The sequence below is a fragment of the Bubalus bubalis genome, chromosome 20, assembly GCF_019923935.1.
Source record: "Bubalus bubalis isolate 160015118507 breed Murrah chromosome 20, NDDB_SH_1, whole genome shotgun sequence".
In the NCBI taxonomy this organism is placed as follows: Eukaryota; Metazoa; Chordata; class Mammalia; order Artiodactyla; family Bovidae; genus Bubalus; species Bubalus bubalis.
Genome location: NC_059176.1, coordinates 50466086 through 50489858, shown reverse-complemented (window position 1 = coordinate 50489858; position 23773 = coordinate 50466086). Strand labels below are relative to the sequence as shown.

Below are 23773 nucleotides of genomic sequence, written 5' to 3'. Positions count from 1 at the left end.
CCATCCATCCCCTCACCTGCACTCCTGCCATAAGCTTCTAGTTGCTTTCTCTATTTCCATCCTTTCCCTCAAAGTCTGATTTGGAGTAAAGTCAAAGTAAGATACTTTGAAGGCTTCTGTTTGCTCCCTTAGGCTGGAACACAGATTCCAAAACATCACCTCCAAAGCCCTGCAAGTTCAGGCTCCTTTCTACCTCTCCAGCCTCCTCACCTCCCTCCCTCCAAACACTGACAGCTGCTTCCAATTCCTCTTTGTTATCTCAGGGCCTTTCACCTTACATGTCTACACACCACCCAAACCTGAACTGAGACGAGAATTCAGCCTGGCACACAGTGGTCAGTCCTGTGTCAGTCAATGCCACTCTAAGCCTCAGTTTGCTCATCCAGAAAATGGAGATAATAGCTTCTGCTTTTAGTCATAAAGGCTGTTAACTGCACCTTGAAGAAAACATCTGTGGCCACTTAAGCAGAGAATAACTGTACTAGAAGGATGCAGGATAGTTTGGAGAATCATTAGGGAGGGACCAGCCTGACTACAGGCTGAGACCAGGAAGGAGGGGTGCTGGGCAGCCAGGTCAGAGCCAAGGGCAGCGGGTCCAGGCACCGTGGTCATTGGAAGCACACACTGGACGCTGCTGCAGGCCCCGCAGAAGGAATTCTGGTTTGTCTTTGTCTCTGTGTATCACCTGTTCTTGTGTGTCCAGGCCCCACTTATGGGGCAAGTCAAATATTTATCTGGCCTTTTAAGATTCTTATTGAGGGTGAGGCCCAGTCTCTCGCCAGGACTCACACAATGAGTTTGTTCTCAAATATGGCAGGAAGTTCACATTCTCAGTGGTTCCCCTCCATGGCGACATCCATCACACAAGGCCAAGTGTTGTTAGGAATATTAAATGAGACAAAATATGACTCAGCGATTCTCAAAAATTTCCCCAAATGGCAGAAGGATAGAATGTCTCTTGGTCAGGAGGCTCATCCTGGAGCCTGAGCTGTAAGCTTACGTTATATTCATTTAACAAACACTTGCCATGTGCCAATGGGGTAGTTATGGACATAAAAGTTATAAGAGGTGTAGCACTCACTGCATATCAGGTACTGCTTTAAATTCATTTGTTCCTTCCAGCAGCCCATGAACTTTGTACTCACTGTCTCCATTTTCACAGGTACAAAGAGCTTAACTGGCCAAGATCATACACTGAGTAAGTGGCCAAGCTGGAATTTGAACCCAGGCACTTGAGTTCAGGATATTAATTTCTGATTGGCATTGACTTTGTACCTTATATCCAAGAAAGAGAGAGTAGTCAACATTTTCTCAGCAGCAACAGACTGACTAGGTGACTTACTACCTCCATATCATTTCATCATAAGGGATATTAATAGTATTATCCCCATTTAAAAGATGATGAAACCGAGGCTCAGACTGTATATTACATCATTTGCTCAAGGTCACAGAGCAACTCCCTGACAGTGTCAGGATTTGAATAAAAGTCTGTCTGCCTGCAAAGCTCAGCAGGTAATAGAACCTCAGGAAATGCTGAGTCACTTCCCTCTACTCTCCGGTCCAAGAGTCATGTCCTGGCTTCTGTCTGTCCTGCTCTGATCGCAGTGCCCCACTCAGAGGTCCTGCAGCCGCACTGCCATCTCAGCCAGACCAGTTCCTGTTGACTAGCCAGCCAGAACATGCCAGAGAGTGTGGAGACCTTATACAGGCATTAATTAGAGCCTCACTGCCTTCTCCTCAGCTCACATGACTCCCTACAGGCACCTTCAGACAGGAGCCAGCCTCACAGACAAGGGCCGCACGGATTGGTAGCCGGCACTGCCACCCCCAACCAGGGTGGACAGCCAGGTGCCTGAGGCCGCAGGAGAAAAGGGTCGCTCTTCTCTCCACTCAAAGCTGGACTGAGTCATCTTCATGATTTTCCACGAAAAGCCAGAGAATGGGAACAGCTGTGCCCCGGGCTGTGTTCTGGATGCAGCTCAGGACACAGTCTGGTGGGGCATCAGCTGGAGTTACTCTGTGCAGAGGAGGCTCTGGCCAGCTGAGGAGGGAGCCTCTGGCCGCTGCCCCAGGAGACAGGGAGCCCATACCAGGAAGGAAGCAAGGGAAGGGCCTGAGGCTTGGGCACCGGGCAAATGGGGGATGTTCTCCATCAACTGTTTGTGCTAAAGGGCTGGGGAGGCCCTGGTCATGCAGCAGGTGGGCTTGGGGGCCACAGCTCCCCCTCCCCAGATTCCTGGACCCAAGGCACCTCCCTTCCTTCTGCCTTTGGAGACAGGCCTGTGCGAGCATCTCTCAGCTCCCGCAGCCGGTCTGCTTTGGAGTCAGAACCACATGTGACTGTCGCCCGGCTATGGCCCCTGATCTACCTTGCTCTCCCTCTGGGCTTCCCTTTCTTCTTCCCCTGCTGAGATCAGCCCCTTTGTTCTCTCAGCAGAAAAGACTGTGTTTCCTAAAGGAAACAGGAGCTCCTCAAACAGGACGAGAGCATCCAGGCTGCTGAACTGGATTCTGAAGAAGAGAAAGTGAAGAATGTGCAGGAACAAGGGAGTCTGGGAGACCTCAGATGGTGGGAACACCTGGAAGCAGTTTATTTTTGAAAAAGCATCATTGGAGAGTTGGACCACTGGGAAGTGACTGAGAAAACTCATGTTGTGAGAGAGAAATATGTTCACTGCCAAGCAGAGGTCGTGGGGAAGGAGGGTCTGTGTAATCAGGAAGGATGTGACCAATAAATCAATAAACTGACCAATAAACCCAGCAGCCAAGAGGAAAGAAACAAGCAGAGAGGGTGGACCGAAGGGAGGGCTATACTAAAGAGAGGACCTTTAAATTTCCATTTGAGCTCCAAAGTGAAGAGACTGGACCTTGTCTTGGAATTGTGACAAATGAGCTTTAACTCCCCAGTGGGTGGGATGGAGCAACCACCCTCATGAACCATAGGCTTGGACAGTGAGTCTTTCTGGTGAGCTGGCCCTCGGCAATTCTTTTACTAAAGCATAGCCAGAGAAGGCAATGGCAACCCACTCCAGTACTCTTGCCTGGAAAATTCCATGGACGGAGGGGTCTGGTACGCTGCAGTCCATGGGGTCGCTAGGAGTCGGACACGAAGTCGGAGCGACTTCACTTTCACTTTTCACTTTCATGCGTTGGAGAAGGAAATGGCAACCCACTCCAGTATTCTTGCCTGGAGAATCCCAGGGACAGAGGAGCGTGGTGGGCTGCCATCTATGGGGTCACACAGAGTCGGACACAACTGAAGCGACTTAGCAGCAGCAGCAGCAGCAGCAGCAGCATCAGCGGCGGCATTTCCCTCCTCCTGGGAAGTGAGGTCCCTGGGCTGTGTGTGTGTATTCAATTTGGATCAGGGAAGTAGTAGAATATGAGATTCCTGCCACAGACTTGGGGAGATCAATGCATATTTATTTTTGTGGATGAAAAATTAGTCAATATTCAACCTAAGAAAGAAATGTAAATTTGATTCTGGTCAGCCTGAGGATTGTGACTAGGGAGACAGCCTCTCAGGGAGCTCTGAGGACTGTTCTGAGGAGATAAAGAGGGGAGGACAGTGTGTATGTGACTTGGGGGAAGGGGGACATGCAACCAGCACACAGCTCGGTACAGGTTACTGCTCTTCAGGAGGAGCAGATGTCTTGATTAGTGGTTTTAGTGCTTTTCTGAGTATGGGAGGATGCAAGAAACTTGGTCCATAAAAAAGTCTCCTGAAAATATCTACGTTTCTGAGGGCCAGTTCCCAGAGCACAAAGTACCTCATCCTGACCTTTTCCATGACTTCCTCTCAGGGCAGATTTTAGGTCAGTGAGCTGCAGTGGCTAGTGACTTGATTCTTGTAGAACCTGGTGGTGGGCAACATTCTTTATCACGCAATCTGCTCCGTTTCTGTCTTAATTTCAATCAAGATTTGGCAGAAATTTTGACCATTTTGTCCCAGGGTGCTGGAATGCTCACTCCCAGGCTGGGCAAGGATTTCACTGATAAACCAGTAAAAGGGCAATTACTCACCTAGTCCTGTTAATAGGAGCCTAATCATCCGGACCACCTGTCTTACTAGTCCCTCAGGCTCTGGGAAGTGGCTCCCTCTTGGTGCTTCTTCCCCAGCCTAGTCACACCATCACAATCATGGTTGTTATAGAACTGTATATGAGGTCAAGTGTTTCAGTTAACTGGTTATTATCATTTTTGTCAGAGGCTCAGGGACACATTTGTTAATGTAAGAAACGATGCTCTTGTAAAATGGGAGAATACAAGTAATATAGCTAACGACATTAATAAAGTCATAGGTAGGCAGTATCAAATAAAGATACAAGGCTGAAGTTAGAGGAATAAAAATTGATCTTTATGGTGGTTCAGGTATTTCTGCCTTTAGGAGGGCTGGTTAACACATACCACAGATGCACACTGAACCCTAGAGGGGAGGCGGGAGGTCAAAACAGGCAGAGAAAGCTTTTAAAATGTTTATTGTCTTGCCTGAAAATATTAATTTTGTTTCATTGCTTCTTAAGATTTATCTGCCATGGGGACTACCTCCTGGAGCCCTCCCCATCCATCCCACCTGCCCCTGGGTGAAGATCACACGCTTCATCCCAGTACAGGAGCAAGGGGCAGCAGTGGGGGGCCTTCCCCTCCCCTCCCCCACAGCTCTGCTTGCCTGGCCCCTCTGGCCCTGGTGGCACCCGGATGCTGGGCTCTGGGGCTTTGTGGCTGCGAACAGGCGAGAAACAACACCTTTAAATACAGTCATGTAGGGTGGGGCCCTTTAAGAGCTAAGGGGACAGAAAGTCTAGTGTTGGGGGCACAACAGTTAGTCATCTGGGGCTGGGCCATGCCCCCAGGTCCTGGGGAAAGGTGGGAGTGGAGACACATTGGGAAGGGCTCCCAAAGATGGGGGTTTGGGTGAGAATAAAAATCTGCTCAGTTTTTCTGAGTTCTAAGAAAATTTGGGGCAATTAGGCTATGGCTGGTTTGTATTTTTTTCTTTTATATTTGTATTGAGATTTTAAAAAGAACATTATAGATATGGGAGAAAGGACAGGCTTCTCTCTATGAACAGCAAGATTTGATGGTATCCAGAAATTCCAGAGAATTAAAAAATATATGTATATTTACATTTATTTAGACCAAAAGATGTGTGGGTCCCAGAGAAGCAGGAAGCAGCATCAGAAAACAACTGACACACAGAAACACACGTGTATGCAGTACACACTCAAGCAATGCAGTTTCCTCAGCTATGGCATCAGCAATACCCACCCACCCAACACCACCCCCCAGTAAAAATTTGAAAAGAAACTTTCCATATAAATATACAGTCACCCAGTAACTTTTGTGCTTGAGACAATAAAATAGAAAAGAAAAAAATCCCAGGGTCACATCAGCTTTAAGGCTGCAGTGGCCATGTTCTTCTCCCTGCAGAGGCAGGACCTGCTGTTTTGATCACTGAGGTGGGAGGGCCATGTCTCTGCCTCTCACCAACACTACAGACAGCTGTCTTCAAGACCCTGGGGTTCTTCACCAGCTCTTTATTTTTTTATTTCCCGGAAAGTAGTTGGGATGGAAAGATTTCGTCCCTGGATTCCTCTAAGAAGCCCTCTAGGTAGCAGATGTTTAGTGAGCCTGCAAAGATTCTGGAGCCAGTTTTAGGTGGAGCTGAGTACCAGGTGGGGTTTAGGGACCCAGGGTCTCTGCTTCAAGACTCCTGCTAGTGAAAATTATAGACCTCCATAGATTTTAAGTTAAAAGGCAAGTGCACTGAGCATTCCTCTCCCATGGGAGATGAGGGCCTGAATCTCTAGCTGCTGCTGCTGCTGAGTCACTTCAGTCATGTCTGACTCTGTGCAACCCCATAGACAGCAGCCCACCAGGCTCCCCTGTCCCTGGGATTCTCCAGGCAAGAACACTGGAGTGGGTTGCCATTTCCTTCTCCAATGTATGAAAGTGAAAAATGAAAGTGAAGTCGCTCAGTCGTGTCCGACCCTCAGCGACCCCATGGACTGCAGCCTTCCAAGCTCCTCCATCCATGGGATTTTCCAGGCAAGAGGACTGGAGTGGGGTGCCAGTGCCTTCTCCAGAATCTCTAGCTACCCACCCTCATCCCCAGCCCTTCCCCCCACATCTCCAAATAAGACACTGCCAGGGGGACAAACACACTTTGGCAATGAGGCCCCTCCGGAGGCCCAGGGTGTGAACAGCTGCACAGAGGGCTGTGTGCTGTGGAGTCAGCACCTTAGGAGGGGGGAGGGGGCGGTGGGCAGAGGAGGAAGGAGTCTCAGGTCCTGATGGATCAGAAGAAGGAAAATGGGGAGAGGTGGTCAGGACACAGGAGACGAGAAAACCAAGGATGACCAGAAAGGGGGCAAAAAGCAGAAAATGTAGAAAAGATGAGAGTGGAAAAAAAGAAAGAAGCAAAACAGGGCTTGGGCCAACAAAGAAAACAAAGACAGAGCAGGAGGGAAGGAAATGGAAAGGGAAGGAGATGAATGGGGAAGGATGTGAGAAGGGAGAGAAGGAACCAGGAAGAGAACATCCCGAGCTCAGTGAAGAAACTGCAGGTGAAAACAGAAATTGGGAGCCCCGGGGCCCGTCCTTAGTCCCTACAGAAGACTCCAAGACCAAGCACAGCAGGTCAGCCAAGTAAATCAGCAGGTTAGTAGATGTCAAGATGCCCACAGTCCAACCTTCATCCCAGATGCACAGAGCAGGTGAGTTTTTTAATCACAGCAGCTCACATGGCTGGACCTCAGGGGCTGCCTGCCCAACTTTTCTTCAAAGGTGTAGAATGGCCAGAGGACCAGAGAGCTGGTGTAGAGGAGGATGGAGAGTGCAGTTTCCGTCTATAGTAAAGGATGGTCCACAAATATGTGTGTTTCATTGTCATCCTTGAGAAACAGGGTGGACATGGTCCCCAGGGAGAAGCAGATGGAGCACAGGACCATTTGTCTTACCATGGCAGAAGTACACTGGAAACAGGTGTCACAGTTGACAAGGATGCTATAAGTGAGAGCAAGAATGACACAGACCAGGAAGATCAACAGGCTCCCAAGCACATCTGGACCAGCAGGCACCAAGCAGGATGTATCACAGTCAGGGCACAGGTCCAGGCCACTTTGGTGGCATAAAGCACAGAACTGATGAAGGAGAAGGCAGTGGCAGTGATGGCCTGGTTCCAGGTGGGACCCTGGAGCAAGAACTGAACATAGTTTATGGTGAAAATAACGAGGCAGCAAAGGGCAAAATAGAAGGCATAGTGGTAGAGAACGTCATAGCAGGACAAGGGGAAGTGGGATTGGAGCCCACACAAGTCCACTATGAAGACAGTGGAGGGTCCCACCGAAGCAGAAGCACCACAGGATCACAGACCAGTTAACTGTGCACTCACTCCAAGTGTCCATGCTGGCCACCAGCAAGGAGGGCACGCAGGCGGAGAGCAGCTGCCCCAGGTGGAGGAAGAAGCCCGCGGTCCTGGAGCCCAGGCCTGAGGAGGTTCTCGTGGTGACGGTGACGGTCAGGCAGGTCACCAGCACTGGAGGTGTAACCTTGCTTATTTTACAATAAAATCTTGAACTACACAGCTCTGGGTTTTGATGGACTGGTTCAGTTTCACTTTGCCTGTTTTGTTCTGTTTCGTTTTTGTTTTTCCAGGAATATATGGCCACTCACCCCTAGAGCAGATGTGCTGATTTGGACAATGTAATGACCACAAACTCAGGTTCTCAGTCCACCAAGGCGCCTTATGTTTAATGCAAAGTCTCCAAAACTAGAAGCACGACACACCCCCAGCACACATCCTGCAACCATTTCCTGTTTCTCTTGTGTAAATCCCAGCTGAACCTTGCAGTCTTGGGCGTCGGTTACCACCTTCTCCCCTAGTTGCCGGCTTCCTTAAGATAAAGTAACTTTTCTTTCATCCAACACTTACCTCTCTGTATTGGCTTTTCAGCAAACGAATCAGAGCCTGGTGACAGTCAGAGCCTTTGTGCAACCAGGCAGGAGTCAGGTCCCCTAGCCTCTGCCCCTCTAGCTACACTTGAGTTGATGAGCGGGCTGCTGCTGGGAAGGTGGAGAGGATCTACAGATAAGTTTTACAGCTGCTAAACTCATTAGTTTCTGGAATTTTCCTATCCCTCCCCACTCATTGTGGACAGCCTGTTTTCAGTTTCTGTTGAGAGAAGGAAACTGGCTTCTGAAGGAGCAGCTGAGCTCTTGACTGAGTGAGTAGAGGGTCGTACACCCCGGAAGCCTCCATTCCCACCCATTTGGACATAATCTTTGCCCTTTAGAACTCAGACATAAAGAATCTGCCAGCAATGCAGGAAATGAGAGTTTGATCCCTGGATTGGGAAGATCCCCTGGAGAAAGGAATGGCAACCCACTCCAGTATTCTTACTGGAGAATCCCATGAACAGGGAAGCCTGGCAGGCTACAGACCATGGCGTCACAAAAGAGTCGGACATGACTAAACAACTAACACCTTCACTTTGGACACCGCAGGAGTGGGAAATGATTCACTTGCCACTCTGTACTAGTCTCTCCCAGAGAATTAGTTTGTTTGTTTGTAATCTGCTCTAGAGGACCAAGTGATGTGAAGTGCAATGGGGGGCGGGGGAGGGGTGTCTTTATCCATCCCTCCTAGAAGTTCACTGGGATGCATCTTGACAGATTGGCGAAACCAGAGCTATAACCCTATAACCAAGAAAAAAGAGGTTTTTAAATTATAATACAGCCTGGCTCACATATGTTTCTGATTCTGAAAAGCAGTAGTCCCAGGTGGGTCTCTAAATTACTCCCCTATTTTGCAGTTAGAACTGATTTGTCAGAGATCTGGTTAAGTGGGAGGATATTCCATATTGAGCCTTTCATAATAAGGATTTTTCCAACAAGGGCACTAAATTAATTGTACAAAAGGGAAAGTAAAGTGTGAAAAACCCGCACTCTTTACAGAGGAGTCTTTGCAGGCAAAGGAGGGAGAAGAGGGGCCAGCTTCTTAGGGAACTGACTCCACCCCGACCTCTGGGGTTCCTATCCCGATGGCCCAGGTAGAGGTTGCCCCGAGGTCTGTGCCCAGCTCCCCGAGTCTCTGGAAGAAGGAGGGGTCCTAGTGTGGGTGCGGGGCACAGCCTTAGCGTCACCACAGCATGAGGAAGAAAGGGGGTCTGAAGTAGTCTCCCCCTTTAAGACCGTCAGGTCACTCAGCTTGGCGTCAGTGTGTCCTTGAGGGTGGGTAGGGTTGGATTTCCACTAAGACAGTTCTCTGCAGGAGGACAGCCCGGTGGCTATTATTGGACTCACACTGTTTTCAACCTCAGACCTACTAAACTGGACAATTGCCAATCCTCTTTACAGAAATTATCCACAAAAAATGGTGGAAACGTTTATTATATTTTTCTACCCACTGCCCAGCATGGGCTGATGCACAGATGTGGGTGATGACTGTGTTCACAGCAGAGGTGCAGCACTTTGTCCCAGGCAAAGCCCAACATTCATCTCTGTGTTTGGCCTCTTGAGGAATGAGCAAACAAGCCTGAGTTGGATAACACGGCTAAGGGGTCTCCAGAAGCTAAAAGAGACAAAGAGGGACCTCCCCTGGGGCATGAGAGACCACAGTCCTGCTGACACCTTGTTTCAAAGCGCTGACCTCTGGAACTGTGAGAGAACACATCTCTGTTGTTTTAAGCCACCAGGCTTGTGATAATTCACTGCAGTAACCCTAGGAAATCAAGATGAATTTCCAAAAATAAAAAGTATATTCTTTGTCATATTTTTTTTTAAAGTTTTCAGAAAAGCTTGCTGACCTCCTGCCCTAGAGCATGGTGGTCACATGGATCCCAGGACCTCTTGTTATCTCCTGTGTCCCCCAGTGTCTGAGACTCACGGGGAAGGGTCCACTGATCTAAAGAAAGGTGGTCAGTCCAAACACCCCCAGGAACGAGGAGGGAAGGAAATAAGTAAAGGGGATGGAGAGGACCAGCTGCACCTGTCGGGTGTGGTGGAAAAGCAAGATGCTGTGTGCATGATATTGTCTCATGTCTATAAAATGGAAAAAAAGATATAGATACTGCCTAAAACCATATTTGCGTGTATGTACACGTGTTTCTACATATGATTTCAGAGCCCGTGAAATGTACTGAAGGCTGTACATGAGGTTGAGGACATGGATGGAAGGGTGGATGCTCGTGTGAGCAGGAGGAAGACTGGCCATGCCTAAGAGGGGAAACCAGGACATGGGAGATGATCATACTCCTACTTTATATCAATTATACATGAGAAGGGACTTCCCAGGTGGTACTAGTGATAAAGAACCCATCTGCCAATGCAGGAAACGTAAGACATGGGTTCAATCCTTGGTCAGGAAGATCCCCTGGAGAGGGCAACACACTCCAGTATTATTATTATTTTTAATTTATTTATTACCCCAGTATTCTTGCCTAGAGAATCCCATGGACAGAGGATCCTGGTGGGCTACAGTCCATAGGGTTGTGAATACTCAGACACAGCTGAAGCAACTTAGCATGCATGCATACATGAGAAGAAGTAAACCACACAAAAATATGAATGGAAAACAATATAGAAGCCATCCACAGTACAATCCACAATCCCTTTTTTCAAACCCTTTTTTTCTAAGGGTCTGAAAGCACCTTATAAACAAACATATTACTATTTTTGCACTGAACCTTTGAATATTCACACTAAGTGAAATAAATAAAGACTCTAAATTTTCTCCTACCATCTTTTTGGGGCTTCTCCTTTGCCCTTGGATGTGGGGTATCTTTTTTGGTTGGATCCAACATTCTCCTGTCGATGGTTGTTCAGCAATGAGTTGCCAATTCTGGAGTTCTCAAGGGAGAAAATGAGTGCACAACCTTCGACTCCACCATCTTGTTATCGACTCCTGGAATGGGCAAATTTAATTCAGATTACCATTATACTTACTACTGTGGGCAAGAATCCCTTAGAAGAAATGAAGTAGCCATCATAGTCCACAAAAGAGTCCAAAATGCCATACTTGGGTGCAATCTCAAAAATGACAGAGTGATCTCTGTTCGTTTACAAGGCAAACCATTCAATATCACTGGGATCCAAGTCTATGCCCCAACCACTAATGCCAAAGAAGCTGAAGTTGAACGGTTCTATGATGACCTACAAGACCTTCTAGAGCTAACACCAAAAAAAAGATGTCATTTTCATCATAGGGGACTGGAATACAAAAGTAAGAAGTCAAGAGATACCTGGAGTAACAGGCAAGTTTGGCCTTGGAGTATAAAATAAAGCAGGGCAAAGGCTAACAGACTTTTGCCAAGAGAACATACTGGTCATAGCAAACACTCTACTCTTCCAACAACACAAGAGATGATTCTACACATAGACAACACCAGGTGGTCAATACAGAAATCAAATGGATTATATTCTTTGCAGCCAAAGATGGAGAAGGCCTATACACAGTCAGCAAAAATAAGACTGGGAGCTAATTGTGGTTCAGATTATGAATTTCCTTATTGCCAAATTCAGACTTAAATTGAAGAAAGTAGGGAAAACCACTAGACCATTCAGGTATGACCTAAATCAAATCCTTTACGATGATACAGTGGAAGTGACAAATAGATTCAAGGGGTCGGGTCTGATAGAGTGCCTGATGAACTATGGACGGAAGTTCATGACATTGTACAGGAGGTAGTGATCAAGACCATCCCCAAGAAAAAGAAATGCAAAAAGACAAAATGATTGTCTGAAGAGGCCTTACAAATAGCTGAGAAAAGAAGAGAAGCTAAAGGCAAAGGAGAAAATGAAAGCTATACCCATCTGAATGCAGAATTCCAAAGAATAGCAAGGAGAGATAAGAAAGCCTTCCTCAGTGATCAGTGCAGAAATAGAGGAAAACAATAGAATGGGAAAGACTAGAGATCTCTTCAAGAATATTAGAGATACCAAGGGAACTTTTCATGCAAAGATGGGCACAATAAGACAGAAACGGTATGGACCTAACAAAAACAAGGTATTAAGAAGAGGTGGCAAGAATACACAGAACTATACAATAAAAGAACTTAATGACCCAGATAACCATGATGGTGTGATCACTCACCTAGAGCCAGACATCCTGGAGTCCATAGTCAAGTGGGCCTTAGGAAGCATCACTACAAACAAAGCAAGTGGAGGTGATAGAATTCCAACTGAGCTATTTCAAGTCCTAAAAGGTGATGCTGTTAAAGTACTGCACTCAATATGCCAGCAAATTTGAAAAACTGTGGCCACAGGACTGGAAAAGGTCAGTTTTCATTCCAATCCCAAAGAAAGGGAATGCCGAAGGATGTTTAAACTACCATACAATTGCACACATCTCACACGCTAGCAAAGTAATGCTCAAAATTCTCCAAGCCAGGCTTCAATAGTATGTAAACTGAGAACTTCCAGATGTTCAAGCTAGATTTAGAACAGGCAGAGTAACCACTCTGGTGGTTTCAAATTGCCGACATCCGTTGGATCATCAAAAAAGCAATAGAGTTCCAGAAAAACATCAGCTTTATTGACAATGCCAAAGCCTTTGACTGTGTGGATCACAAAAAACTGGAAAATTCTGAAAGAGATGGGACTGCCAGACCACCTGACCTGCCTCCTGAGAAATCTGTATGCAGGTCAAGAAGGAACAGTTAGAACCGGACATGGAACAATGAACTGGTTCCAAATTGAGAAAGGAGTACATCAGGGCTGTATATTATTTAACTTATATGCTGAGCACATCATGTGAAATGCTGGGCTGGATGAAGCACAAGCTGGAATCAAGATTGCCAGGAGAAATATCAATAAACTCAGATATGCAGATGACACCATCCTCATGGCAGAAAGTGAAGAGGAACTGAAGTGCCTCTTGATGAATGTAAAAGAGGAGTGAAAAAATTGGCTTAAAACTCAACATTCAGAAAACTATGATCATGGTATCTGGTCTCCTCACTTCATGGAAAATAGATGGGGAAACAAAGGCAACAGTGACAGACTTTATTTTCTTGGGCTCCAAAATCACTGCAGATGTTGACTGCACCCATGAAATTAAAAGCCGCTTGCTCCTTGGAAGAAAAGCTATGACAAACCTAGACAGAGCATTAAAAAGCAGAGTCATTACTTTGCTGACAAAGGTCCATATGGTCAAAGCTATGGTTTTTCCAATAGTCATGTACGGATGTTAGAGTTGGACTATAAACAAAGCTGAGCACCAAAGAATTGATGCTTTTCAACTGTGGTGTTGGAGAAGACTCTTGAGAGTCCTTTGGACTGCAAGGAGATCAAACCAGTCAGTCTTAAAGGAAGTCAGTCCTGAATATTCATTGGAAGGACTGATGTTGAAGCTGAAACTCCAGTACTTTGGCCACCTGATGAGAAGTGACTCATTTGAAAAGACCCTGATGCTGGGAAGGATTGAAGGTGGGAGGAGAAGGGGATGATAGAGGATGAGATGGTTGGATGGCATCACAGACTTGATGGCCATAAGTTTAAGCAAGCTCCAGGAGTTGGTGATGGACAGGGAGGCCTGGCTTGCTGCAGTCCATGGGGTCGCAAAGAGTCAGACACAACTGAGCGACTGAATTGAACTGAACTGATAAATTTTCTCATGTCTGTTCAAGTAGATTCTGTAGCCAAAGGAATTTATAAAAGTTCTTCTTTTCTTTTTGGAGTCTTAAAAGGTTGGGATTACGGATAAGGGCCACATTCCACTGTATCTCCGAAAATAATGGCACACAGCCAAAGAGAAAAGAAGTCTTTATCGCTTGAGGCAAAACCAACTGGGCTGTGAGGTTTGGAATGGGATAGTCTTGACAGAGTCAGACACGACTGAAGCAACTTAGCAGCAGCAGCAGCAGTCTTGTTACAAGGTCAAGGGTGATGGGTGGGGAATATAATTCTGGAGCTGTTGCCCAAGTGATTGAATTATTGGTTCTAACTCCACAGATCCTGAGCCTCAGCAGTCACAGGCCCCCGAGACTTTTCCAGGCATCTGATTTAATCCGCCTCCAGAGTGTACGTTGGCTGCTGGGTCCTCAGTGAAGACCACTGCCATATTGGCAATAGGACTTGCCTGACCATCACAATATCATGTCCACCGGTAGGACATCCCCAGAAAAGTGTGGCTTGTACATTGTGTTCAGCTGCCTCCGCATGCCACAGCTGGTCTGCATCATCTCGGCCTTCTTCCTAGCGCTTGACATGGGGATTCGGTGGGGGGACATAAGTAACCGGATCATGTTCAGCTGGTGCTTCTGAATCATTGGTACGCTCACCATCGTCATACTGGAATTATATAGGTTTCCGACCAACTTTCCTTTCTGCTGGTACAACTTCTCCATCACCTATGCCTGCTACGCTGCCCTCATCTGCCTCTCGGCCTCCATCTTCTACCCCATCACTTACATCAAGTTCTTGCCTTAGGATGCCAGCCAAAACCGGGCCATCGCTGCCACTGTGTTCTCCTGGCATCGCATGTGTGGTTTATGTCATGGACGTGGTCTGCGTATGGGAATGCTGCAAGCTCAAGGAGATCCCCTGCTACGTGCACACCAGGCCAGGCCTGCTGAAGGTGCTGGAGACCTTTGTGGCCTGTGTTATCTTTGTCTTCATCAGCAACACCTCCCTGTACATAGACCAGCCAGCCCTGGAGTGGTGCATGGCCGTGTATTCCATCTGCTTCATCCTGGCAGTTGTGGCCATGCTGATGGACCGGGAAGAATGGGAGAACAGGCTGCCCATCTCCTTCCCCGTTTTTCATCTGGGACTGAACTTGCTGTCTATCCTCCTCCACTTCACTGCTCTGGTCCTCTGGCCGCTCTACCAGTTTGATGAGAAGTATGGCGGGCAGCCCCAGCAGTCCAGCGATGTGAACTGCATTGATAGAACTACCAACGGCATGTGCGCCTGGGAGCAGCGCCTGGCTGTGGCCGTCCTGACAGCCGCCAACCTGCTGACGTACATGGCCGACCTGGGGTACTGGGCCCACCAGGTTTCTGTAGGGACTGGGGGTCATCCCACAGACTCCTGATCCTCTCTGCTCACAGGAGATCTCTACTGAGCTCTGACATCCTCTGATGCCCTCTTCCTGGCTCTCTCTCCCTTCTCACATCCTTCCCCATTCATCTCACTCTCTTTTCTGTTTCCTTCCCTCCTTCTGCTCTGTCTCCTTCCTGTCTTATGTGATAGCCCCCATTCTCTTTTGCCTCTTTCTCTTGCTTTGCTCATCTTTTCTACATTTTCTGCCTTTACCCCCATTCTGACTCTCTTTGTTTTCTCACCTTCTGTGTCCTGACCACCTCTTCCCATCTTCCTTCTTCTGATCCATCAGGACCTGAGACTCCTTCCTCCTCTGCCCACCGCCCCTCCCACCTCCTGAGGTGCTGACTCCACAGCACACAGCCCTCTGTGCAGCGGTCACACCCTGGGCCTCCAGAGGGGCCTCATTGCCAAAGGATGTCTGTCCACCTGGGGGTGCCTTAGTTGGTAATTGTCTGTGTGTTTTTTTGGAGAGTGAAGGCAGGTGGTAAGTCACTGGACACTCTCTCCCAGTGGAGCGTTGGAGGCTGGTGTGCAATGTGCCTTCCCTTTAAATTAAAAAAAAAAAAAAAAAAAAAAAGTCTCTGGAGATCAGTAATTCCCAGATGGCAGACTTAAAGCACAGACCCTGGGCCCCTGGGCCCCTCCTGGTGCTCAGCCCCACCTGAGAGTGGCTCCAGAATTTTTGCAGGCTCACTAAACACCCACTCCCTAGAGGGCATCTTAGAGGAAGCCAGGGGTCAATACCTTCCATCCCAGCTATGCTCTGGGGAATCACAAAAGGAGCTGGTGAAGAACCCTAGGGTTGTGTTGGTGAGGGGCAGCGATGTGGCCCTCCTGCCTCAGTGATCAAAACTGCAGTCCTGCCTCTGCAGGGAGAAGAGCATGGGCCCACCAGCCTTAAAGTGATGTTAGCCTGCTTTTTTTTTTTTTCTGTTCTCGTCTTTTTTCTGATTGGGAGGGCAAAAATTACTGGGTGACTCTGTTCTTAAAGGGGAAGCTTCTTTTCAAATTTTCTTGGGCAGGTTGTTTGGAGAGGGGAGGGAGTTGCTGTTCCCATCGTCAAAAGAACTGCATTGCTTGAGTGTGCAGTGACACACAGTTCTTTTTTTTTCATAAAGAATTTTTTAAAAAATTATTGATTGATTGAGTTTTCGCTGTGCTGAGACTTCGCTGTTGTGAGTGGGCTCTCTCTAGTTGCGGAGCACTGACTCTAGGGCACACAGGTTTCAGTAGTTGTGGCCCATGGGTTTAGTCACTCTGCTGCATGTGGGATATTCCCAGACCAGGGATGTGCCCTGCGTGGCAGGTGTACTCTATCCACTGTGCCACCAGGGAAGTCCACATGTGTGTTTCTGTGTGCTGGTTGCTTTCTGCTGCTGCTTCCTGATTCTCTGGGACTCCAGCATAATGTGATCTATAAAATGCATACAATTTTTTTTTATTCCCAGAGCTTTTGGTTCCCATCAGCCTCTGCTGTCAGTCATTGAGAATAGCATTGTCCCTTCTTCCACATTCATAATGTAGCTTTTCAACCTCATAAAAGTGAAAGAAAAAGACAAAGACAAAAACTCCAGAACCAAATCCACATAGTCTAATTGCGCCCGATTTGTCTAGAGCTCCGAAGGTCCTAGCCAATTCCCACCCTCACCAAAGCTAGGTCTCTGGGAGCCCCTCCCACTGACTCCCATCCACAACTGGACCAGAGCCTGGGGGTGTGGCCCAGCCTGTGACACAAGAGCTTGGGCTCCACCCCAGTGCCAGCATCTTTTCCTCTAACTCTTAAAGGGGCCATGACAGCACTTGGATGCCTCTCCAGAAAGGTGTGTGCCTGTGTGTATGCTCAGTGCAGGTATGTGTGTATACATGTGTGTGTGACCATGTGCTTCCCTGCATTGAGACCACAGCCCTTTACAGTAACTGGTGGCTGTGAAGGCCCCTCAATCTCCTGTCCTCAACCACAAAGCCTCCTAGAGTCACCAGGGCCAGAGGAGCCAGGCAAGCAGAGCTGTTGGGGAGGGGAGGGGAAAGACCCCCTCTGCTGCCCCTCACTCCTGTACTGGGATGAAGCGTGTGATCTTCACCCAGAGGCAGGTGGGGTGGAGGGGGAGGGCTCCCAGGAGGCCGTCCACATCATGGCGAAATCCTAAGAAGGACTGAAATAAAAAGTGTATTTTAAAGCAAGATAAGAAAAATTTAAAAATAAAAATTTTCTCTGTCTTTTTCGGCCTCTTCCCTCCATTCTAGTATGCTTTGTGCATCTGTATTATGTGTTAACCAGCCCTTATCAAGGGCAGAAATACCTACTCAAACATAAAGTTGAGTTTCTCTGGTGCATGCATGTAACTCCTTAGAAGGTACTACTACTTACTTTTTTAGGAGCTTATTAATGTCACTAGCTGTGTTACTTATTCTGCCTGTTTTACAAGACTCTTGTTTCTTGCATTAACAAATGAGTGATTGAGCCTATAATAAACAATCATGATGACCAGGTGACTTGAAACGACTGATCTGATGTAAAGTTCTATAAGATCCATGATTGTAATAGTGTGACTCTGGATACAGAAAGGAAAGAGGCAACAAGAGGAAGCCCTTTCCTGGAGCTGACAGACTAGTAAGGCAGGTGGTCCAGAGGATTTGGCTACTGTTACCAGGAGTGGGTGAGTAACAGCGCGTTCAGTGGCCTAATAACAAAATCCTGGATTGATTTTGGAATGAGCATTCTTAGAACCCTGGGACAAATTGGCCAAAAAAGCCTCCCAAACCTTGTTTGAAATTAAGATCAAAAGGAAAGGAATTGTGCAGTAAAGAATGTTGCCCATCACCCAGCTGTACAAGAATCAAGTCATTAGCCACTGTGGTTACTGACCTATAGTTGATCCTGGAAGGAATTCAGGGGGGAAACTCAGGATGAGGCATTTTGTGCTCTGGGAAAACCGGGAGAACCTGCCCTCAGATAGTGATAGATTTTTAGGATAAATTTTTATGAACTCTGTTCTTGCATCTTCTCATACTTAGAAAAGCATGAAAGCCTTTAGCTAAAGTAGTTTTCCTTGGGAAGAGCAGTAAGCCTCTTCCAAGCCATGTGCTTGTTTGCATGTTCCCCTTCCCCCAAATCAAATACTTACTAATCTACTGCCTTATGTCTTCAGAATAGTTCTCATAGTTTCCTGAAAAACTTGGACCTGGGTTATAGTTGTCAGGTTGGCTTGAATAAAGTTTTTGGTTTCCTTCTTAGATTGACTAGTGATTAATTTTTTTTTCATTGAGAAAAGCAAGTGAGCATTTACCCCTGTAAGTCTAGGTACAGGATTTTCACATTCTTCTATTTTCCTAAATCAAATTGAAAACAACCCTAGGACCTCACTTCCCAGGAAGATGAAGATGCCTCTCTGCTTTAGTAAAAGAACTGCCCAGGGTGGGCCCACCTGAGGGGCTCACTGTCCAAGCCTCATGGTTCATGAGGGCGGCTGCTCCATCCCTCCTGCTGGGGGGTTAAGTGTCATTTGTCACAGCTCCAAGGCTGGTCCAGTCCCCTCACTGTGGAGCTCAAAAGAGAGTGTAAAGGTCCTCTGCTTAGTCCAACCCTCTTGTCATAGAGGAGGAGCAGCTGGACCCCAGGGAGGGCAGCACTTGTCCAGAGTCACCCTGTGTGTGGCAGAGTCAGAGTCAGGACCAGGTGTCCTGTCCCCAGGCCGGGTGTCCGTTCACGGCCCCACGCTGCTTGTGACAAGTGCGGCCGCAGCATCCTCCAGGCTGGGATTCTGCCCCGTCCACCCTCGTCCTGCACAAACCTGCCCCATCCCCCTGAGGAGGGCACTCACTGCTGCTGAGTCAGTTTCCTCATCTGCTAGATGGGGGAGGGATGCCAGAGACCCCTGGTCCCTCCCAGCCCCCCTCTTCCCGGGGCCCCTGGACTTGCCAGTCTTGGAGACTCAGACGTGGAGATGGAAGCCCCCGTGCCTCCCCCATGACCATGCTTCCTCCACTGAGAGCTGGCTGTGCAGGAGGAGTAGAGCTCGAGATGGGGCTGGTGCCACGGCACATGCTACCCTCTGGGTCCTGACGCTCGCTCACCTCAGCACCTACCTGGGAGGTAAGGAGGCTTCCCTAGCTTTTCCCTCCCCTGGGGACATCCAAACCCCAGAGCCAAAGCCGGAGGTTGAGTTAGAGATTTCCTTCGGGAAAAGTTTTCCTTTGTGAATCCTGGTTCCTGTCCTTTTGAGGAAGCCTGAAGCCCTGGAAGGAACTAGGGGCTAGGAGTCAGGGAGCCTAGGGTCACCCTCCAGGCCAGGCCGCAGCAAATACATCCCCAAATACATCTTATGGATGAGGGGCCTGGTGCCGTTCTCTGAGTTTTAAGACATTCCATTCTTTCATTAACAGACTGCTAGTGACTATATAACATCCAGCTAAAAATTAGCAGGGGGGTACTCTTTCTGCCCGCTTCTGTTATGTATGTCAGAAGCTTTCTCTATCTCTTTTATACTTTAATAAAACTTTATTACACAAAAGCTCTGAGCGACTGAGCCTCATCTCTGGCCCCAGATTGAATTCTTCTCTGGAGGCCAAGAATCCCAGCGTCTTTTCGTGGTTCAGCAGCAACCTATCACCAAGGGCTCTCCCTTGGTGGCCACTCATAGCCAGATGGGCAGCCCCACCCAACCCAACAGCTTCCAAAGTTCATTAAAATAATAATAATAACAACAACAGAGGTCATGACCCTAAACCCTAGAGCCAGAGCAGGAGAGAACCCTGAGAGGTCAGGCTACACATCCCCACTCTCCCAGACCTGGTTCCCAGGTGGTACCACCTACATCACCTGGTTCAGTGGTACAAATAGCAGGCATTGCTGTTGTAAAGCAGCGCCTCCCTCCCCCGACCCCCGCAACCCCCCCGAGTGAAAAGCACAGTAGTTTGGTGTCATGAAAGTGAAAATGAAACTGTTAGTCGCTCGGTCGTGTCTGACTCATTGCAACCCCATAGACTGTAGTCTGCCAGGCTCCCGTGTCCATGGAATTCTCCAGGCAAGAATACTGAAGTGAGTTCTCAATTCCTCCTCCAAAGTTTGAACTTGGATTTCAATCCCTTGGGTTCTTAACCTCACCTGGAGCCCCTCATCCCTTCAGTGGGCTATTTAGGACATGTCCTGCAGGGCTGTGTCCTCTCTCTGCATGAACAGGCAGCCCAGGGAGATGGTAAGGATGAGACTGGACCAGTGGCAGGAGTCCCCTTGGAGGTGCTCAGCCCTTAGGCCAGTGGCTCATCCGTGGCTGCACAGCACAGTAGCCTGATGTAGGCAGCACTTCTCAAACACGAAGTCTGTGCCTCCTGCACCCAGCTCTCAGTGGGGGAGGCGCTGACACGTGGGAAGCACAGGCTGATGCTCTAGAGAGACCCCAGTCAGCCCGCCTGACTCCGTGTCTACCTCTGTGAGCTCAGGGTCCTGTCCATCAAAGGGCTGAGGAGGAGGCTGAGGTCCCCCATAGGCAGGGAGCCCAGCACCAGGCTGGGGGTGGTGGGGACCCATAAACAGCACCATCACCCCGATCCTAATAAAGGCAGAGCCACCCCTGCTGCCCCTCTGGACCCCTGACCTAGCTGGGCCCCCCTACACCTGGGGTCGATGCTGCAAATGCTGGGTTTTCTCACTGAAGTTGTGATAGAAGGAGGCATGGGAGGTGATGTTTGTTGAGGCGCTGCTTTGTGACTGGTTCTGGGCTCCGTGCTTCACACATGTCATCTTTCACAGGCCTCCAGTGACCCCAGCCTGGCTCCTGAGCCCCTGCTCTGTCCTCCCCAGCAGACCCCTGGGAGCAACTCCTCAGAGAGCAGACCTGGGACAACCCAGGAGCCCTGCTGTCACCTATGGCTCTACTCATATCTGGGCAACTCCTGCCTCAGTCGTCTCCTCTGTGAAATGGGGACAATAGTCCCGACTCCGTAGCCACCATGGAAACAACTGGGCTCATGCTGATCTCTGCTCTAGCCTGTTCAGGCATCCGCATGGAAGTCACTGCCTCCTGCTCTTCTGCCCTCAGTTCTGAAAAGAGTAGGTCAGGGTCCACTCCAGGCAACAGGGAGAAGGGAGAGCTGTGCTTCTCAACACCCTTCGCCTTTCAGTCTCTTCTTTCCAAGCCCTTTAGCTGCCCCACTCTGCTTCTCCAGGTTAGTTCCCCAGCCCCTCTTCTCACCATCCACCCCCCACCTTCTCTCTGCTCCGTTGCTTCTGCCATCCTGTCCTGGGCCAGGGGGAGGGTGCATGTCCCCACATTGTCCTTCATCTCTGTTCACAGAACACATGCTCTTGTGCCCTTCTCAAGCCCTTGACATCCTGGGGACAGTCTGCTGCAGGGCAGGAGGCTCCACGAGTGACTCCGTCGTCCTGGGTGGTAGGAACCAGTCCCTGGAGACCAGGATAGACCCAGCAGGATGGCAGCGGGAGGAGAGGAAGGAGGAACAGCTTGTGGGGAGTCTCCAGTGTGTGTGTGGGGTGGGAGGGGAGTGCATCTGGCATGGCAGTCCTGGCTGGGATGTGCTCTCACCTGAGCCTGTGGGAAGACATTTGTGCGTCCCCTCCTGCCCCAAGGGGGCTGCGTGTGAACCTAGAAATGGGGAGGATGATGAGTGTGGTCAGGACCTCTGCTCCAAGGCTCACCACCCCCAATGCCTAAGCGGTTGACCCAGGAACAAGTGAGTGACCCCAGACTGATGCTTGTCAGGACTGAGAATGCAGGCTGCACTGGGCAGGTGGCTCTCAGCCCAGCTGATGGTGTCTGTGAAGAAACACTGGCCTGTGGGAACATGTTTGGGGCTGTGTCTGGACCACAGGACACCAGGTTGAGCCCTGAACCCTAGCCCACCTCCCACCTGCCACCTGACTCCTTTCACCTGGGCCACGGACCCCGTCCTAGATGTGCCCAAGGACAGAGGAGTCATAGTCTGGAAAGCACTGCTCGGAGAGTTGAGTCCCTGGTTTATACACACAAGGCTTTCCCCCTGAAGTTTCCAGCCAGGATAAATCCAGTGTCACTTCCACATGGTGACCTGTCACCCATCTTCACCTCATCCTCATGTCTCCATCTCAACCCTGAGTTCTTCACTGTCCAGGTTACAAGGCCCCAGTTTCTTCAATACTTTCCCCTTATGTAGAACCTGACCCCATTTCCTTCTGCCCCACCACCCACCCCAATATTGGCCTCCTCCTCCCTTCTCTGCTCACTTTAATTTAGTCACATCTGCAAAGATCTTTTTCTTTTTTTTTTTTTTTTCAAATAAATAACATTCACAGGATATGGGAGTTGACAAGGTTATCTCTCCAAGAAATATTTTCCCAGCCTACCAGAGGGACTGATTGTTTTTAAGGAAATAGGTATTTTTAGACTATTTCCCAAGGGGAAATTCAATAAGAAATTAACAAGAGCAGAAAAGAAATTGCTAGATAAAAATGAAATTGACCTGAATCAACCTGTATGAATTTTTAGTGGACTGTTTCAGGAAAGTCAGTAGGCCAATTTTGTGTCAAAACCTTATTTTCTGTTATTCCCTTATCACCTCGATTAGCAAAAACACTGAAATATCCATGTAGATTGTGTAAAGTTCAAGTGTGGCAAGGAAACAATGTGGAAAAAGATATTTTAGGTAAATGTAAATTCATTAACTAAAGCCCAGATTGCAAATTTAAATTCTGAGAAACAGAATTTGGGGTAATAAACATCACAAGGGACAAGGAGATAGTTTTTGTATTGAGAAAGTGAACAAGAAGACATAACAAGCCCAAACATATATGCACCTAACTATATGGCCTTGGAATATATGAAGCAGGGCAGTCAGCAGAACTTTATAAAATATTTATTCATTTATTTGGCCTCATCAGGTCTTCGTTGCATCACGTGGGATCTTTGGCTGTGGTGCATGGAGTCTCTAGCTGATGCACATGGGCTTGCTAGTTATGGCATGCAGGCTTAGTTGCTTTGAGACATGTGGAATCTTACTTCCCCAACCAGGGATTGAACCCACATTCTCTGAATTGCAAGGTAGATCCTTAACCACAACCACCAGGGAAGTCCCCAGTAGAACTTTCTGCAATGATAGAAATATTCTATACCTGTCTTGTTCAATACAGTAGCCTCTAACAACATGTAGGTATATGGTGCTTGAAATGTGGCTGGTAGGACTGAGGACTTGCATGTTTCAATCTATTTAATTTTATTTAGTTAAAAATTAGGGGACTTCCTTGGTGGTTAAGACTCTGCACTTCCACTGCAGGGGGCACAGGTTCAGTTCCCGTTTGGGGAACTAAGATCCCACATGCTGCATGGCTTGGTTAAAATAAATAAATAAATAAAACAAAAGGATATGATTAAAAAAAATTAAATAGCCGCATGCATCTACTGTCCAATATACTGCACAGAAGAATTGAGTTCATGAAGTAAGTAACTCTGAAGTGATAATCACAAGTTTCTTCACATTAATAACCTTTACCCTCTTTCTCTTTATTTCCTGTTCTGACTCCAAAACAGTTGGACCATTCGGACTGTTTGATAACAAGTTAACGTATCTCCTATTTACCTAAATGATTTCATACACTGTCACCGTGATTCACATTTTATCATGCTCTGGGCATTAAAAAGTATTTTCCCCTTTGGACCTTGTGTCAGTATTTGGATGTTCCTTTGGGTTGAAGTCAAGCAATAGTAAATGACCTTTTGCAAACTTATCATCTAGGTTC

General features: G+C 48.0%; 1 protein-coding gene across 1 annotated transcript; it reads left to right on the top strand.

The window, feature by feature from the left end:
• The first annotated feature begins 7527 nt into the window (after positions 1–7527).
• Positions 7528–15982, top strand: LOC102404346 (myeloid-associated differentiation marker). The gene is made up of 2 exons (XM_044932891.2): positions 7528–8225; positions 13951–15982. Exon 2 carries the CDS (start codon positions 14351–14353, stop codon positions 15032–15034), a length of 684 nt encoding a protein of 227 aa, XP_044788826.1. The 5' UTR covers positions 7528–8225; positions 13951–14350; the 3' UTR covers positions 15035–15982.
• The last annotated feature ends 7791 nt before the right edge of the window (positions 15983–23773 follow it).